This window comes from Ictalurus punctatus, chromosome 20 (assembly GCF_001660625.3).
Source record: "Ictalurus punctatus breed USDA103 chromosome 20, Coco_2.0, whole genome shotgun sequence".
NCBI lineage: Eukaryota > Metazoa > Chordata > Actinopteri > Siluriformes > Ictaluridae > Ictalurus > Ictalurus punctatus.
In genome coordinates, this window is record NC_030435.2 from 9,121,449 (window position 1) to 9,141,487 (window position 20,039).

At 38.2% G+C, this 20,039-nt stretch overlaps 1 protein-coding gene across 8 annotated transcripts in view; it reads right to left on the reverse strand.

The window, feature by feature from the left end:
• med17 (mediator complex subunit 17) overlaps positions 1-17,988 on the reverse strand; it is a 33,079-nt gene extending 15,091 nt beyond the window's left edge. Inside the window, exons 1-10 of one of the 8 annotated variants that reach the window (XM_017495333.2) lie at positions 17,887-17,988; positions 16,993-17,249; positions 16,709-16,872; positions 8,563-8,782; positions 8,346-8,482; positions 8,174-8,255; positions 7,874-8,026; positions 7,425-7,555; positions 863-1,047; positions 643-780 (exon numbers count right to left, since the gene is read on the reverse strand). In XM_017495333.2, coding sequence (XP_017350822.1) covers positions 643-780; positions 863-1,047; positions 7,425-7,555; positions 7,874-8,026; positions 8,174-8,255; positions 8,346-8,482; positions 8,563-8,782; positions 16,709-16,872; positions 16,993-17,227 — 1,445 coding nt within the window. In that variant the 5' untranslated portion in view covers positions 17,228-17,249; positions 17,887-17,988. The other 7 variants (XM_017495332.2, XM_017495334.2, XM_053688642.1 and 4 more) reach the window with 7 other exon arrangements.
• Between the last annotated feature and the right edge of the window lie 2,051 nt (positions 17,989-20,039).

Here is a 20,039-nt window from a genome sequence, read left to right on the forward strand (position 1 = left end):
GTGTGTGACATTGATGGAGAGATATATGAAGTGAGTCTCTGTTACAGGTACATTGGACAGACTGAGAAGAAGGGCTTCAGGCCATGTGCATGCAGGTGTTTGAGTTTTGACAGTTGGAGTTTGAAATCTTGAACATTTGTCAAGCCATCATAATAAGCTTATAAAACAGAACAGTATGTTGGCTTGACAATATAATATGTTCAAATAGAATAAGTTTAAATAGGAAAACAGTATGTTGGCTTTGCAAACATATGTAATTGTTGAAGATGATGAAGAAATAGGAAAACAGTGAAGCAGGCTGTGGGTTGGATTTGACATGTGCCATAGTGATTCCTTCTGATTAGCTTAATATTATGGAATATTAAGCACGTTACTACATCTGGTGCTGCTGCCTAGTGTGCAAGTTTAGCTAGAGCTCATGAATATTAAACGGAAAGATCATGATACACTATACGAGCAGGAAATTTGTCTCATCAGTATTCTGTATTAGGATATAATCAAGAGTGATATTGTGTCTCAGCTTAATTTATACTCATTTTATTAACCCATCACTAACATCAATATAGCAATAAATTCTAGAAATACCTATATGCAATCTGGCTAGAAGTTGAGTCTTGTTCAGGAATCAGTATCTACTCTTACTTGCAGATTTGCTCATAGCCTTGTGAAGTGATGAGCACTTTGACGCTGGACTCGTAAACATCATTAATATTGGACCAGTGTGCCTGAATCTGAGGATCCTCAATACGACTTGCCAAGCTGTCAATGGTTCGTGCGGTCCTGAAAGAGAAGGACTATGGTACATCAGCTCCTACAAATGTACACAGTGTGTATGTTCTTATAGTTCATGTGCCTGCATTACCTGCTCCTGAGGAAAATGTGTTTGGCTTGTTTGACTATTTTCTCCAGCAAGCCCTCACTCTGCTGTAACGAGCTGATCTCTGACTTATCATAAGCCATTGGCCCAGCCACCCGCAGTCGCTTAGGAACAAATGGAGCACTTGCAGGGTGGGGCATCACAGAGGAGCTCACGGTCTGTTTATGGAACTTGACACAGAAGTATTGACGGGATTTACTCAAAAACAAACACGTCTTGTTTTCTTTTCCAACTCCATCCAAGAGCATAACTTTCTGAGATTCAGTGTAAGAGGTACATGTACATATGCTAGGGCTGCACGATTATGGCCAAAATGATAATCACGATTATTTTGATCAATATTGAGATCACGATTATTCATTGATTTTAGGGACCACATTTTTATTGCACTTTCACATTTAAGATGCTTTCACCTCCATGTTGTGCTACATTCCTGCTAATGTACAAGTTTTTGCATCAAATTAGACTGGTCCTTAAAGTGCATCATCTAGTAGAAGCAAAATGTAAACAAAATTTTACCCAAAATATAGGATAAATAAAAATACCATCAACCAAATGAAAATATGCAATCAAATGAAAACAATTCAAGCCTATGCAGAAAAGGCAATAACGGTGTTTACAGGTGGAGAGACGCAGCCAATCAACCAATAGTGTGGTGCAGGGATGACAACATTTTGTACCGAAACCCGGAAGTTATCACCACACTGGTTCCCTCAACAAAAACTCAGTAGGATTTTCCCATAGGCTTTTGGATTATTGCAAAAAATAAGATCTGTGATCAACAAAAGTTCATAATACCAACACGTTTTGTCCATCAAGATAATTTTCACAAATGAACACAACTTTTATGAAGTTTGAAGCCTAAATACAATGGCCAGAAATAAACAGCTAACCGTATGCTATAAACGAACTACACCATGGTCGCCAATCACCAAGCTTCCGACAACTTTTCCAAACTTGATTTAAAAACATTTTCCATAATACAGATTTACTCTGTGGATGAATCTTCATCCACGTTTTTTAGGGGGAATTGTGCACAGCATACCTGAACCAGTTTCAGTGCTCTACAGTAACAATTTCTTTTTAAAAAATTTAGGGAGCAGTTTTTTTTTGTTGTTTTTTTTAAAGAGATGATAACGTTAATGTGCCACAATATAATGCACAACTAGGCATGAGAAAACTTGAGCTTGTCAATTATGACAGAATTTAGGAACATAGTGTGAACCATGACATATTCATTTACCTTCTGATAAACTAAATGTAATATTTTCAGTTAATTTTACAGGCTGTATACAAAAAACCACCATTAACCTGTTCCACCTTGTAAACAAATACAATAAACCTCAACGTTCAGTCTTTGAAGTCCGCTCCTCTTAAATATATTTAAAGCTACACTATTAGACATTTTCCACTGTCATGGTTCTGGGTTGGAGCCAGTTCTTGAACTGCTCTGCGTATATTGCTGAATAATCTCATATAGGATGTGATTGGGTGAGTTTATTTATCCGCCAGATGCAAAGCACTTTAGTTTAATGGTGTAATTGTGGGCAGTCAAAATCGTAATCGCGATCAATATTTGATTAATTGTGCAGCCCTAATATATGCTCATTCATTATGCCTTATCCTGGTTAGGGTCGTGGTGGATTTGGAGCCCATCCTGGGAACACTGGCCAAAATACACCCTGGAAGGCATGGCAGCCCATGACAGGACGTCAAAATCACATCTATCAGAACTTGTTTCTGCACTCATTTCTAAACACAATTCATCAATTAATGGCCACTGTGCATGTATACACATGCTTTTAATAAGCTGGTACATGGTGTTTAATTAGGGTCAAAACCCACACAGAAAATCATCCTTGCATCCTTGTGCTTCACGTGCACAAATGCGGTCCCGCTAGCTCGGAGCTCTGACGAGCACTCGCCCAACCCTCTCTACACCCTTGCAACTGCTTAACACTCGCTCGCTCAAGTAGACTTTTGACACACTGGAGGCGTGGACTGTAGCTGATGTCTCTGCTCCTTTGATTGGTCACTTTGAATACTGACCATAACCTTTAATTGGCTGATTGGTTTGATCACTGACCACACTCAGGTCCAGTTATGCTATGTATGATTTACTTCTTGTTGTTTTTATTATTATTATTATTATTAATATTATTATTATTATTATTATTATATTATTCTTGCCAAAACTTACATAAAACTGTATCAACAAGTACAGAGTAACAACGACAAAATAAAAATGAAATAAAATTTTTTTTGAAAAAAGCCAGAGAGAAACATTTATATGAGGTTGTTCATTGAGAGTAATTTGACATTTCAAAGATTTTAGTTTTTTTGTGCTCATCACAGACATAAGAATTATAATCTACCAAAATAAACTGACAGTAGAGGATTCTTGCATATAAATTTGCATATGTATAAGACATTTACCAATAATAATAAATTCCAAATAATAAATTACCTCCCAGAGAGTTTACTACCATGCTAATTGTCGCGGTGGCTAACGCCAAGAAAGCATTAAATGAACTCTACGGGGCTTATCAGTTATCAGGAACCTACAGACAGTGCACCCCGATAGATTTTTCATGGCCACCGGAGATTTTAACCATGCAAATAAGAAATCACTGCTGCCAAAATTCTAACAGCATGTTGATTTTGCAAGCCAGTGGTACAAACACTTTGGACGTTGTTTAAACCAACATTCACAGTGCTTACAAGGCTGCACCTTGCCCCCATCTCGGCTGCTCAGACCACATCTCTGTTATGCTAATCCCAGCATACAGACTACTTCTCCTATCTCTTAATGTCGATAAGACTGAAGAGATAATTGTCGAATTCAGGAGAACCCAAGTGGACCACTCATGAATGCATCTCAACGGAACAACTGTGGATTGAGTCAAAAGCTCCAAGTTTCTTGGTGTACACATTACTGAGGACCCTTTCTGGACTCACAAGGTCCTGTGCATTTATTGTTTTGCACTCGTCTCACACTGCTGTGTATTTGCAATTTATGTAGTCTTGCATACTGTAGTTGCAAGATGGTCCTGAAGAAATGTAATTTCCTTCCAATGTATACACGCTATATAAGGGAATGACGATGAAAACCGACTTGACTTGGAGTCAGGGGATTGGGATGGCCATGGCAGGACCTTGATTTTGTGATCAGTAAACCACTTTTGGGTTGATTTTGATGTATGTTTTGGATCATTGTCCTGCTGGAAGATCAAAACCACGACCCATTTTAAGCTTTCTGGCAGACACAGTCAGGTGTTCATTTAATATCTGTTGATATTTGATAGAGTCCTTGTTGCCATATATCCTAACAAAATGTTCAGGTCCTCTGGCAGAAAAACAGCCCCAAAACATTAAAGGTGGGCATGAGGTACTCTTCCATATGGATTCCTCTCTGTGTGTGCTAAGGCACCCTTGGTGTTTATTGAAAAAATGTTCTATTTTAGTTTCATTTGACCATAGAACCCAATCCCATTTGAAGTTCTAGTAGTGTCTCCCAAACAGAAGACGCTCGAGTTTGTTTTTGGATGAGAGTAGAGGCATTTTTCCTTGAAACCCTTCCAAACTCTTCCAGGTTGATTCATAACATTTCCAGTTGACTGGAACTTCTTAATTATTGCTCTGATAGTGTAAATGGGCATATTCAATGCTTTTGCCATTTTCTTATAGCCACTTCCCATTCTGTGAAGCTCAACAACCTTTTGCCGCACATCCTTGGTCTTAACCATTGTGATGAATGACTGAGGGAATTTGGCCTGTGTTAACTCATTTACATCCCTGTGAAACAGGAAGTCATGGTTGAGCAATTTCCGGTTCCTAGTCACCCAGGTGTACTAAAAAAAATGTTAAATATCAATTGGAATATACTTCAAATACATTTTTCTCATCAATTCATGGGGTGTCAATAATTGTGGCACATATATGCTAAAGATATATATTTTTTAATAAACTTGTTTTCCCACAGCCTTCTTTGCTCATATTAACCAAGGGTGCCAATATTAGTGGAAGGCACTAATATATATTAATTTTTTTCAATTCTCCGAGAGATAGTTACACAACTCATTCCAAACACATTCGCGTTCTCTTCTAAGACACAAAATGAGCATATTTCTCGATACTTTCAATATTTAGAAGGTGCGCTATTACAAGGGTAAAATTTATGTAATATTTTGAAAGTAACATTTTTCACCTTATTTGTTAATAAATAATTGTGTGGAAGAGACCAGACCAAATTCCAGTTGATGTTGAATATCTATCTAATTATATATATATATATATATATATATATATATATATATATATATATATATATATATATATATATACATACATACATACACACACACACACACACACACACACACACAACATCCATTGAAAAGATTCTGTTGATATGATTATGAACAAAGAAGTTATTAAATTTGTCATCAGTAATATTTTCTTGTATTGAAATATGATTAAAGGTTTGTTTTCCTTTCAAAAAAGGCTTAATACCACTTGGAATATAATTTACTACAATTTTACACTTTTTTTTTTGTGAAGCCACAAAATCTAATTTACTGGAGAACTCTGAAAATGAATGTAATTGGCCATGTGAATATGAACTGGCTAACAGTATAAATATTATTTAAAAACCATCTCCCAAACAATTATTTATTTATGTAAACAATATTTTGATTATTCCAAATATACAGTGGTGCTTGAATGTCAACCCTTTAGAATTTTCTACATAAACATAACCTAAAACATCAGATTTTCACAAGTCCTAAAAGTAGATAAAGAGAACCCAATTAAACAAATAATACAAAAATATTACACAGTCATTTATTTATTGAGGAAAATGATCCAATATTACATATCTGTGAGTGGCAAAAGTATGTGAACCCCTAGGATTAGCAGTTGAGTTGAAGGTGAAATTAGAGTCTGGTGTTTTCTATCAATGATATGATAATCATGTGCGAGCAAGCTACCCGTTTTATTTAAAGAACAGGCATCTATCAAAGCCTGATCTTCACAACTGAACAGAGAGCTTGATGAACAAAGGAGATTTGAAGACATCAGTAAAATAAATAAAGAAAGTTGTTGATGCTCATCAAGCTGGAAGAGGTTACAAAACCAGCTCTAAACAGATTGGACCTGACCAATCCACAGTCAGACAGATTGTGTACAAATGGAGGAAATTCAAGACCACTGTTACCCTCCCCAGGAGTGGTTGACCAACAAAAATCAGTCCAAAAGCAAGACATGTAATAGTGCACGAGGTCACAAATGAACCCAGAGTAACATCTAAGCAACTGAAGGCCTCTCTCACATTAGCTAATGTTAACATTCATGAGTCCACCATTAGGAGAACACTGAACAACAATGGTGTTCAAGGAAACACTGCATGGAGAAAACTACTGCTGTCCAAAAAGAACATTGCTGCCCGTGTTCAGGCTACTGGACAAGTGTTTTGTGGACAGATCAGACCAAAATAGAGTTTATGGTTTAAATAAGAAGCGTTATGTTTGGAGAAAGGAAATCACTGCATTACAGCAGAAGAACCTTGTCTCATCTGTGAAATATGGTGGTGGTAGTATAGTTTGCGCCTGTTTTGCTGCATCTTTCTGCCATTGATGGAACAATGAATTCTGAATTATATCAACAAACTCTAAAGGAAAATGTCAGGACATCTGTCTCAAGAGAAAGTGGGTCATGCAGCAAGACAACTGACCTAAGCACACAAGTTGTTCTACCAAAGAATGGTTAAAGAAGAATGCAGTTATTGTTTTGGAATGGATAAGTCAAAGTCCTGACCTTAATCCAATAGGATTGTTGTGGAAGGACCTGAAGCAAGCAGTTCATGTGAGGAAACCCACCAACATCCCAGAGTTGAAGCTGTGCTATACTGAAGAATTTGCTAAAATTCCTCCAAGTCAATGTGCAGGTCTGATCAACACTTACCAATAATGTTTAGTTGCAGTCATTGCTGCACAAGGGGGTCACACCAGATACTGAATGCAAAGGTTCACATACTTTTGCCACTCACAGATATGTCCTAATGTCCAAGTATAATATTTTTGTCTCATTTGTTTAATTGGGTTCTCTTTGTCTATTCTTAGGACTTGTGTGAAAATCTGATGATGTTTTAGTTCATAATTATGCAGACATATAGAAAATTCTCAAGGGTTCACAAACTCAAGCACCACTGTAACACTGGTGAGGTGAAAAGTTATGCACGATTTACTTGTGCTAAGGGCATTATAGAGGTGGCTGAAACAACCCGGAGACTGTAGGTGACTGGGTATTGAAAGTGAAATCAAAGGAGCAGAGACATCAGCTAGTGTCCCCGCCTCCAAAGTGTCAAGTCAACTTCACGAGTGAGCATTAACAGTTGCGAGGACATAGAGAGGGTTGAGCGAGCGCTTGTCACATCTTCGTGCTCGCAGGACCACATTTGTGCATGAGGATTCTGTTCTGTGCACTTGCAAAGAAGAAATGCTCCCTTTTTTGACACAAATTAAAAGCCATACTGGGTTTTTTTGTATACCTCTCTAATAAGTTGGTGCAGGTTGTGTTCTAGCACATATAGATGGTCATCTGGTTTGGTTTTGTCTGGTGAAGCTCTCTGGTTCTTCTTATCCATAGTAGAGTGGCACAATGAGATGGATAGCTGAAGTCCTATAATTACCAACAGACTATTAGCTATGTACACAAAGCATTGCAAACACACACCTCCAAATGGATGTAAACATAGCCCTGCAAACACTAAACTTACCTGAGAAACAAAATTACATAGTCCTGCATACTTCAATTTGCTACACTTTGTGATTTATATATACACTCTCACACACACCCAGAGGGCCCAGTACCACAAACATCACAGTTGGTTGCACACTTTTTGATCAGGATCACACAGGCCTAACATCTTCTCACATACACATATCCACATCACCATCAGATAACGGAGCTGTTTCATTAAGGTGTTTTTTAGTTTACCAGGAAAAGGCTGGGAGATGATCTGGTTTTTGACAACAATGTGTGGAATGTGGGATTTTATCTGCACTGCCTCCCGGGAGAGCTGAGTGAATATCTCCTTACATAGCAGCACGTTCTGAGCAGCTTCCAGCTTTAGATGCCATGCCTGGGAGCCTGAGGGAGAGGAAACAAAGAGAAAGAAAAAGAGGGAGATTATTTTATTAAAGCATGAAAAGATGTGAAATTTATGACTTTTAAACATGTGTTCTGTAGTTTATATGGCCAACCTCACATGAGCTTATTAGAAGTTTTATTCAGTACCTGGCTTGGCTTTGAGTGGCTTCCTGAATAGACTGACTGTTCCCAGGTCTCCTATATCAGCAGACTGTTTCTGAATAGAGACCTGTAGGAGTGAAAGCCACTACAAAATGTAAGTATGGCTTTCCACTATATCGGTATGTCTTGTGTTTAATAGAATATTAAAGGTCTTTACCTTAATGTATGCAGAGCCCTCGAGGTCACTTGGAATTTGGACATTGAGTGGACAGTAATCATCTGGAATTTTCTTATCCAAATCAATATCTGTGTTTTTAATTACCTCAAAGGTGCCATGATGAGTAAACAATGACCCTGTAGGGGTGAGAGGACACCTGAATTACACCAGAGCATATCCTGTTAAATAACCATCAAAGTCATAGCCGTAGACTCACCTGCACTACGGTAGCTTAGATCTCCAAGGATTTTGTCTCCAACTTTGCGCAACTTCCACTGTGAGCGCAGGTGTAGTAGTTCTGCATTAAAATCACGCTGACGCCACTGCTCCTGACTCTCCGCCACAGACTTATTTAGCTTCTCTGCCCCCCTCAGCAGCAATTGGGCTGCAGTGGCCAGAGACTTCTTCTTACTGATCAATTGGAATACCTGAGGGGTCTGGAAACCAACACACATGCAAGCTGATTGAAATTAATGACTAATCTATTTTTTATATATATATATATATATATATATATATATATATATATATATATATATATATATATATATATATATATTACAGCACAGGAAGACAACATTAATAGTAGGGACGTTTCATTAGATTACAGACCAATGGAAATGAAAAATTGTGATCTCTGAGAGAAAACTGTAAAAGCCAGAATAGCTCAACTTTAGGGGAGCTTGCTAGGTGAGCTTCAGGTTTGTCAGTACCATGCACTAGAAAAGGCCATTGTGTTTTTAACTCATGTAGTGCACATACTGTAAGCAAGGAGTAGGAAGACATTTGAGATGCTTTTCCAGACTTTTACCTCAGCCTATTTCAAGGGTTGTTTGTTTCAGTGGGTTTCTCCCTTCAGCCTCCTCTTCACGAGGTGAAATGCATGCTCAATTGGGTTAAGTTCTGGTGATTAACTTGGCCAGTCTAAAACCTTCCACTTTTCTCTGATAAAGTCCTTTGTTGAGATGGCAATCTGTTTTGGAACTTTATCTTGCTGCAGGATAAAGTACCTCCTGAATAATTTGGATGCATTTCTCTGAAAATTGGCAAACAATATGCTCCTGTAAACTTCTGAATTAATTCTGCTGCTACCATCATGATTTACATCAATAAAGATTAGTGAGCCTGTTCCAGAAGCAGCCATGCAAGCCCAAGCCATGACACTTCCTCCACCATGTTTCACAGATGAGCTTGTATGTTTTGGATCATGAGCAGATCCTTCTTCCTTAACACTTTGGCCTTTTCATCACTTTGGTAGAGGTGAATCTTAGTCTCACTAGTCCATAAAACTTTGTTCCAGAACTCGTGAGGCGCTGTACTTTTTTTTTTTTTTTTTTGCAAATTACAATCTGGCTTTATGATTCATACTGCTGATGAGTGGTCTTGTGGTATGGCCTCTATATTTCTTCTCTCAAAGTCTTCTTCAAATGTGTTCATTTGCTGCTATGGGGAGGTTGTTGGTGACGTCAATGTGGTTTTTGGGTTTTTCTTCACAGCTCTCACAAATGTTTGTCATCAGCTGCTGTTGATTTCCTTGGCCAACCCTTTTGGTGTCTGTTGCTCAGTACACCAGTGTTTTTTCTTTTTCAGGACATTCCAAATTGCTGTATTGGCTATGCCTCATTTTTGTGCAATGTCTCTGATTGATTTTCTGATTGACTAACAACAAATGTAGTCTTCACAAGCAAAACTGAAGGCTAATACCAAGAGTAGATACTCAGAGCTATTTCTTGTTTAAACAATCAGTCTAACAGGACACACCTGGTTAACAAGAAACACCTGCCAGTACCGTGTTCCAATATTTTTGCTCACCTACATATTCGGTGGTCTGATACAAAATCTGCTATGATCTATATCATTTAAACATCTACATATAAATAACAGGAAATAAAACCTGAAATTCTAAACATTCCTCTGATATTCATCCTTTGATCTCAAACCCAAATGTCTACTGTTTACAGCAAAAACAAATGAATTGGCCTTGCTGTCCAAATAGGTTCTGTAAAAAGCCCTTTTTCCATAAAGTTTTTGGTGCTATTGGAGCCAGAGAACACAATTTCACTGCACAGTTTTTCAGATTTTAACAATGAAATCAAATGTGTATTTCATAGACGGGGACACAACTCCCACTGAACTACTTATTCTGATAAGGACAGATAGATTACAATATCTTTGTCTGCATACACATCTGCCTGAAATGCTCAGAAGCTGGAATTCTTCATATCTTTCCAAAACAAAAGTAAAAAGTATAGCCACAACATATGTAATATGTAATGAATGATTCTATAATAATTGACTTACAGTCTTTCAGTCAAGCACAGGGACTTCAGTTACCAGCTGCATGTGACATTTTGTTTTGAATGTCAGGCATTTTGGTGATTTTATGACCATGTATTTTACAGACGTTACATTCCACGTTAACACAAAGAAATAACACAGGACAGACTTGTGTTGTACACGAAAATAATGCATGCCAAGGTGATGTGACGGCACAACGTGCAGCGACATCTTTATTGCAGATGTCATTCTGCTTATACCACAGCGTTTTTGCAAACAATTACAGTGTTTAACTGAATAAATTTCATTTATCATTCATTAATGTTATGACATGTACCACAGCATGACTGATTGCTCGAATGTGATTGGCCAGAAGCTTTGCATTATTTTTGTATAACATCACAGTTAGTTCTGGCTGCAACAGGAATAAAAGCTTGACAAACAGTGTGATGCTCTGGGCAATGTTCTGCTGGGAAACATTGGGTCCTGGCATTCATAAGGCTGGTGCCAACATGTCTGAAGACGGAGAGAACTGCTCCCTGCTCAAAAGCTCTCAGTACGTCTAGAAAAATGGTTTCATTCCCTCAGAAGCAGTTCAAACCTCCATTAAGATCTAGAAAATGTAGAAAAACAAGCTGCATTCATGCCATGTCATAATTACCGTAATTACGAGATTCCGACTTGTAAAAAGTGTTCACATTCTCCGATTTAGTCGTGCAGGCACAAATCCAGTTTTAGGTGGAGTACTAAGGCATGCCAACTGAGATTTTAGAGTTTAGGCTTTAGTTAAGTGTACTTAACTAAGACTGCAAAAGCTAAAAGGAATTTCCGTTTAGAACAACAAAGTATTGATTGACCAATCTAAATAGGGTGAGTGATTATTGTAATATTATTCTAGTTAAATGTACATGGGAAACCATGGCATGACTATACAAAGCTACCATTATGGAAAAGTAAAACTGGTCAACTTGCTGTGATAGTAGTGATAATGTTGCTCTAATGAACTGAGCGATAGGCACTAAATCTAAGTAAAGGGTTAAATAGTGGAGATAATCAAATGTCAAGATAAATTTAATGATAAAGATAAGAATTTTAATATCTCTAAGAATCGTTCATAATTGGAGTCAGATGAAGTAAAAAGAGGATCCTATTTAAAGTTGACAAGAGAAAGATTGTCAGAGAAAGTTGTCAGAGAAAGATCAGAGCTGTTTTGGCAGCACAAGAAGGACCTAAACAATATAAAGCAGGTAGTTTGAATGTTATGGCGGATCGGTGTATAGTGTCTATACTACCAGTCAAAAGTTTAGACACACTCATTCTTTATTTTCACATTTTAGAATAATCAAAGCCATCAAAACACTGGAATAACACAAATGGAACTATGGGAATTATGCTGTGATAAATAATTTCATATTTTACCATCTTCAAAGCAGATACCCTTTTCGCCTAGAATTATCAGAAATGTATTCTTGGCATTTTCTCAACCAATTTCTTGAGGAACCCCCAGAGATGCTTTTTAAACAGTATTAAAGGAGTTCCCACCTATGCTGGATACTTATTGGCTGCTTTTTGGAATATTTCACTCCAAGCCATCCATTTAAAAAATTTTTTTTAAAAAGTGTAAATAAAATGATTTCTTTCATTAGAAAACTATGAATATTTTGGCACAATTATATTTGTCTACAACACAGATTTCAAACATTTCATCATACACCTTCAGATCAAAAGGTTTTTAAGATCATGAGAAACATTTCATTTGAGTGTCTCCAAACTTTGACTGGTACCCTTGGTAAATATGAGCAAAGAAGGCTGTGAAAATTTGTCTTTATTGCTTAACTTTTTGATCTTTTCTTTAAAAAATTTCACAAAAATACTCTGCTCTCATGGATATCAAACTATTGCAAACACAACAGGTTTATCAAAAAAATATCTTTGTTAAATAGTCAGTACTATTGATTTGATTGAACAGGGTTTGTGGTAATCAGGCCTGGTTGCGTCTATTCCAGCTGAACCCATTATGAATGCAGATTTGGGGAATTAGTAACAGGGCCAAACAACAGTATAACATTATCATTTAAAAATGGTATTTTGCATTTACTCAGATTGCCTTTGTTTTATCTTAGATTTTGTTTTAATTTCTGAAACAATTCAGTACAAAATACACACAAAACCAGAAGAAATTGGGTTTGGGCAAATACTTTCAGTGCGTGTGTAATTATATATATCACCCTTCAGACAACTGCAAACCAAATATGTTTATATTAAAAATATCTGTTAAATATAGGTGTGCAACAATTATTGCCACCCATTTAGTGAATACTTTGCGCTACATCCCTTTGCCAAGATAACAGCTCTGTGTCTTCTCCTATAATGCCTGATGAGGTTGGAGAATACATCGTAAGGAATCCAAGACCATTCCTCCATACAGGATCTCTCCAGATCATTCAAATTTCGAGGTTCACCCCACAGGTTTTCTATGGGTTTCAAGTCAGGGGGCTGGGATGGCGATGGCAGGACCTCGATTTTGTGGTCAGTAGACCACTTTTGTGTTGATTTTGATGGATGATTTTGATCATTGTCCTGCTGGAAGATCCGACCACTGCCCACTTTAAGCTTTCTGGCAGAGGCAGTCAGGTGTTCATTTAATATCTGTTGATATTTGATAGAGTCCATGATGCCATGTAGCCTAACAAAATGTCCAGGTCCTCTGGCAGAAAAACAGTCCCAAAACATTAAAGAGCCACCACTACATTTACCCTGTGGGCATGACGTTCTTTTCCATATGGCTCCTTCTCGGTGTGTGCCAAAACCACCTCTGGTGTTTATTGCCAAAGCTCTATTTTGCTTTCATCTGACCATAGAACCTGATCCCATTTGATGTTCCGTTAGTGTCTGGCAAACTGAAGAACCTTCAGCTTGTTTTTGGCTGAGTAGAGGCTTTTTTCTTTAAAACCCTTCCAAACAACTCGTGGTGATGTAGGTGACTTCGGATTGTAGTTTTGGAGACTTTCTTACCCCAACACGCAACTAACTACTGCAATTCTCCAGCTGTGATCCTTAGAGGTTTTATGGCCACTCGAACAATCCTCTTCACTGTGCTTTGAGAAAATATAGAGACACACGTCCTCTTCCAGGTTGATTCATAATATTTCCATAATTATTGCCCTGATGATGGAAATGGGCATTTTCAATGCTTTTGCTATATTCATATAACCACTTCCCATTTTGTGAACCTCAACAACTTTTTGCCACACAACACAGCTATATACCTTGGTCTTATCTATTGTTATGAATGACTAAGGGAATTTGGCTTGTGTGTTACCCCATATTTATACCCCTGTGAAACAGGAAATCATGGTTGAACAATTTCAGGTTCCTAGTCACCCAGGTGTACTCAAAAATGTTTAAATATCAATGGCAATATACTTCATATATATTTTTTAATCACAGCCTTCTTTGCTCATATTTACCAAGAGTGCCAATATTAGTGGAGGGCACTGTAAGTAATGCATATTGCTGTTTAAGCAACACTCTGCTATTTGGTGCCATGTTTAAATAAAACCATACAATGTCAATATGTTCAAAATATAATTTATTGCATATGTTATTCTTTTTAATATATTAAAGTGCCAATCATTCTGGAGATACCCTTAAGAATGTGTGGTTCCTAGGTGCACCCTTAATCTACTGTAGTAGTATAATTTTCTTCCAAACTGAATTTAAAGGCAACTAAATGATGCCTTATTCTCTAATAAACAACAAAGACTACACTACTGTTCTGTTTTGGGCAGTAATATGCAGATATTATTACACTTTTATTTTTTAGTTATTGTTATTCTTTACATCATGGTCTGCACAGCATCCAGTGCATACACAGAGTTGCTCAGACCTAAACAGGAATAATATATAATAACTTCACCACATCAACAGACATGTGAAAAAATAAGTATAGCCCATGGAAATTGTTGGCTTTTTTAACTTATTTGGACAAGCAAACATTTCATCATCTTTGAAACAGTGCCTATTAATGAAGTTGATATACTTGAACAAACTTGAGCTCAATGAAATTGAGCTTTTTAAATAATTTATTCAACAGAAATATCTATAGATGTGACTTTCTTCTCTGGAAAACGTAAGTACACCCTTGGCTTCAGAAGTTGGCATTGCCCCCTTCAGCAGAAATAACTGCCTGTAAGCGTTTTGCATAAATCTCCAACAGGCCTGTTGGAATTTTTGACCACTCTTCCATGCAATATTCTTTCAGTTGCAAGATGTTTGAAAGTTTTCTTGCATGTACTGCCCATTTCAAAGGGATTCAAATCCAGGCTTTGACTAAGTAATTCCATAACCCTCCACTTCTTTTTCAGCCATTCCTTGGTGAATTTGTTAGTGTGCTTAGGGTTATTATCCTGTTGAAAGGTCCACTTTTGATTCAACTTCAACTTTCAGGCAGATGGCCTCACATTATCTTCAAAAACTCTTTGATATGATGCAGAATTCACAGTTCAAACAATGAATGCAAGTTCTCCAGTCCCTGAGGCAGCAAAGCAACCCCAAATGGTAACATTTCCACCACCGTACTTCACAGTTGGTATGAGGTGCTTCTCCTGAAATGCTATCTTTGGTCAGCGCCAAACATGTCTGCTATTACTGTACAACTCTATCTTTGTTTCATCTGTCCAGAGCACATTATTCAAAAAGGTCTGTTCTATGCCTATATGCTCATTTGTAAACTGTAGTCTAGATCTAATGTTCTTTTTAGACAGCACAGGTTAAATTTGGCAATCTCTTTCTGTTTGTAGAAGCATGCACTTTGACACCAAGAGTTGCAAGACTTACTAACAGATTCTGTGATGAAATTTTCTTGGAGGTCTTGGAGACTTCTTTTTGCATCAGATGGTCTGCTCTTGGTCTGATTTTGCTGGGACAGCCAGTCCTGGGCAAATTGGCTGTCGTGTGAAATCTGAGCCATTTGTAGAGGATTTTCCTTATAGTGGAATGAAGTATTTCAAATAATTTGGAGATCTTTTCAAATTCCTTTCCAGACTCAGTCATCCACAACCTTTTCTCTGAAGGCCTTGCAGAACTTTTTAGAGCTTGGCATAATGACACCACACACCACAATAGCAAAGAGAACACCAGACACTAGATATGAGAGGGGTATAAATAAGACAGGTTCCACCTGCACTCACTAAGCAGCTTCTAATCACAGAACACCTGATTCAAATTTTATGGATTTGAATCTATGAAAATGTAAGGGTGTACTTACTATTTCCATGTGACTGATGTCCAGCCATCCATCCATTTTCTATACCGCTTATCCTACTGGGTCACGGGGAACCTGGAGCCATCGGGCACAAAGTGAAGTACATCCTGGACGGGGTGCCGATCCATTGCAGGGCACAATCACATACACATTCGCACACCCATTCATACACTAAGGACACTTTGGACATGCCAATCAGCCTACCATGCATGTCTTTGGATTGGGGAGGAAACCGGAGTAAATCGAACCCAAACCATGGAGGTGCGAGGCGAACATGCTAACCACTAAGACACCGTGCGCCCATGTGACTGATCCGTTCAAATGTCAATTTTGTGTGTCTTTTGTCCAAATATGTATAAAAAATTTTTTTTTAACTATTTCCATTGGGTGTACTTATTAGTTCACATGACTGGATATTGTTTTCTTTGTTAAACAACACTTTTTAAAAATCTGTTTATTATTACTTTTAAATTAAGTGGAGCATCTTCCATATAAATCACTGTGTATAAGCTATTACTATAGAAACAATGCCGTATTAGAAGGAGCACATTAATATTAACCTATGGTTCATATTATAGCCAGAGCTTCTGGCCAAGCCATTCTGAAATACAAAAATAATGCACACCTTCTGACCAATCAGATTTGACAGTTCAACTGCATGGTGGTAAAAACAATACTTATTTAAGTACTGCTTTGATTATCCAGATTATCTAATGAGTTGGCCACAGTACCAGAAATTTAACCAGTACCCTGCCAAAAAATAAAAATAAATGGTAGGCTTAGAGAGAAGCGAATGGCATATTTGCTCGTAATCTCTTACTCTGACAACAATGGGATCCTGGGACACTGGATCAAGAGCCATATACTTCTTCTCCTTGATGACACTGAGCATGTCATGCAGCACACACATTTCAGTCAGAGCACTCCGGAGATGGTTCCTCACCGAGTCCCATGGCCATGAACAAGGCTGGAATTTTACCAGTCCTGTGAAATTTTGGGTTATGCAGTACTGAGATACATAAAGTCTAATAAGACTTTAAAATAACTTTAATTTCAGTGTCAATTAAAGCAATTTTAGAGAGCGAGCACATAACCCCTACTTACCCTCTTCACCCTCCAGATCTTGCTTGCTCCAGTCAGACACTCTGCTTTGTCCATTTGGGTCCTCTTCATCCGAGTCAGAGCCCTGGCCGAAATCAATGCGCTGTGCAAGCTTTGCAAGGTTTTGTGACATGGAAAGTGGTGGCACATATGTCTCCACTCCATCCAGGGAAACCTCCTGTACCTGCCGCTCACAGGATGACTCAATACTCACGCGCACTGCAGGTACCCCGGACATGCTGTTCTCATTAATTCAGTTTCTGAAAATAAGACACAAAACCACTACAGCATGCTCTGATCATTACACAAATCACCACTGCATTCCCTAAATCTGCCCCAAAACATAATCATCTAAACACAAAGCCAAAGACGTTAAACAACAACTTTAAACAATCCTGTACCATCAAAACACAACCACAAACATTAGAGACGGTACCAGACGCGTTGAACTAGTTAACTGGTGTGTGTGTGTGTGTGTGTGTGTGTGTGTGTGTGTGTGTGTGTAATCATCAGGAACTAAAGTTATTATAAATGTTATTAAAGGTCTTTTGTTGCGGTCATTACATATGCAGTTTAGTAGCCACGGTTGCTCTCCTGGCACTAAAGGAGGCAGTTTTGTCATTCGCTTTTTTGATTTTTCAATCGGTTACAGTGCTTTTAAAATACAATGTAACAGGTAACGTGGAAAAAGAAAGTAACCGCCAGCTAACATATCACAATGGAGAAATCTCCTAGCTAACGACCTTCGCAACACACCGTTACTATAAATACTATTAAACTTTAACACTAAACAACTGAGCGAAGTTAATATTTAACCTTACGAGCTTCACGTGGAGTAACGACACTCGATGCAGCCCCTTATTTATTTGCTAAAATAGAAAGCTAACTACTTTATACCATCCACATAGACGACTTCTTCTTCGACTTCTTCTTCTTTTAAGTTTTATTGGCGGTTGGCAAACCAGCTTTTGGTGCATTACCGCCACCAACTGGAAAGAGCACCGAAAAGAGGCTTTAAAAGGCCGTGGGGTGGGTAGGTATGTGGGGTGTATATATTTGAAACTTAAATCCTGTTATTTAAGCCTGTTGATCTTAGATAAGTTAATAATTCAGTATATAATTTCCATTGTAATGTTGATTACACCTAGTGGTTAGCACGTTTGCCTCACACCTCTAGCAGCCCGGGTTCGAGTCCCGCTTGGGTCATGTACTCCGGTTTCCGGATTCCGGTTTTCTCCCTCAGTGAAGCATGCATGGTAGGGTGATTGGCATGTCCAAAGTGACCATAGTGTATGAATGAGTGTGTATTTGATTGTGCCCTGTTATGGACTGGCACCCTGTCCAGGGTGTATGCTGCCTGGGATAGGCTCCAGGTTCCCAGTGACCCTGAAAAGGTAGAAGATGGATGAGTTCTGATCTTATTTTCATAAACTGTACAGTGAAGGAGCACGTGTTCCACTGTCTCTGCTTGGCTGCAATATATGCATTGTCCTGTTTCATGTTTTCCTATTATAATATGGCATCCGCGTCTAAACCTTTCACTATTTATTTATATATAAATAGTGAAAGATTTAGACCCGGATGCCCTATTCTAAGACAAGTAATATTTGTATCCTTTCCGTATTAACTTGTTCTTAAATACTGTGTAGTTGCCTACCTTTGAGTTCTCTGCCCCATCTCTCTTGCCACTTAATTTTGATATATGCTTTTATATTTGTTTTTACCTCATTTTATTTAATGGGATTTGAATATCAATATTTGGGTTTCATAATATTTGGGTTATTATAACATAATAACAGTTTCATTGCCCTCCACTCCCACATATGCTGGTACCCATAAAAATGACAGGATTAAGTACATGTTGTGGATTCTGAATAAACTTGTAAGAATTTCATATATTATATCTTGTCTTGATGAATAATGTCCACATGAGAGCCTTTCTAAAGCTGAGTGAGATTTAGTACATTTTCTGCATGTGTCATGGCAAATCAGCAACTCCATTTCCCAGAATGCACCACAAAGTACAAAGAATTGACTTTGATTCTCTGCCTTGCCTAGTTTGGATTGTTTACATGATCGCTTAACCCTTGCCTGTCTATGGTTATTGATTTCAGCCAAACCCTGTGGATTTGTCTTCTCGTTAAACTGCCTTCCTGCTTCCATCTGAGCCTCCATTACGTGACAAGACATAAAGGAGAATAGTGTTCTATCACGCACCTATAAGAAACATTTGTATAAAGCAGCAGCCCCTAGTAGAAAAACCAGCTTCAGCTGCTAGGTGTGTTTTGGAACGCTGGTTGAACCTGGTCTAAGCTGATCGACCAGCTACCATCGTCCAAAAACCAGCTTGACCAGCTTAGGCTGGTATAACCAGTGGGTAGCTGGTCTCTCAGCTCATGACCAACTTGGACATGCTCATGGCCAGAGTCTGACTAGCTTCTGACCATTTTAACCCATGTTCTAAAACACAGCTACCAGTTTAAGCTGTTTTTCCCACTAGGGACATCATACATGAGATATATAATATTTCACTTATTTCCAGGTTTTCAAGCTGCTTTAAGAACTATAGTGTATCTCATCCTCATGGACTGCACCAGATTTGTCAGTTCTTGCTGTGAGATGTTACCCCACTCTTCCACCAAGGCATTTGTAAATTCTTGATCACGTCTGGGGGACACATGGTTACATGTCATTTTCCACTGCAAAGGCGATCAGCTGTCTTTCCTGTCTCCCTGCTGCTGTCTTAGGCTTCTTACATTACAGACATTGCAGTTTATTGCTCTGGCCACATCTGCAGCCCTCATGCCTCCCTGCAGCAGGCCTATGGCATGTTCACACAGGTGAGCAGGAACCCTAGACATCTTTCTTCTGGTGTTTTTCAGAGTCAGTCGACAGGTCTCTTTAGTGTCCTAAGTTATTGTAACTGTGACCTTAATTGCCTACCGCCTGTAAACTATTAGAGATTCAAGGATTGTTCCACAGGTGCATGTGCAACAATTGTTTATGGTTCATTGAACAAGCATGAAAAACATTGTTTAAACCCTTTCCAA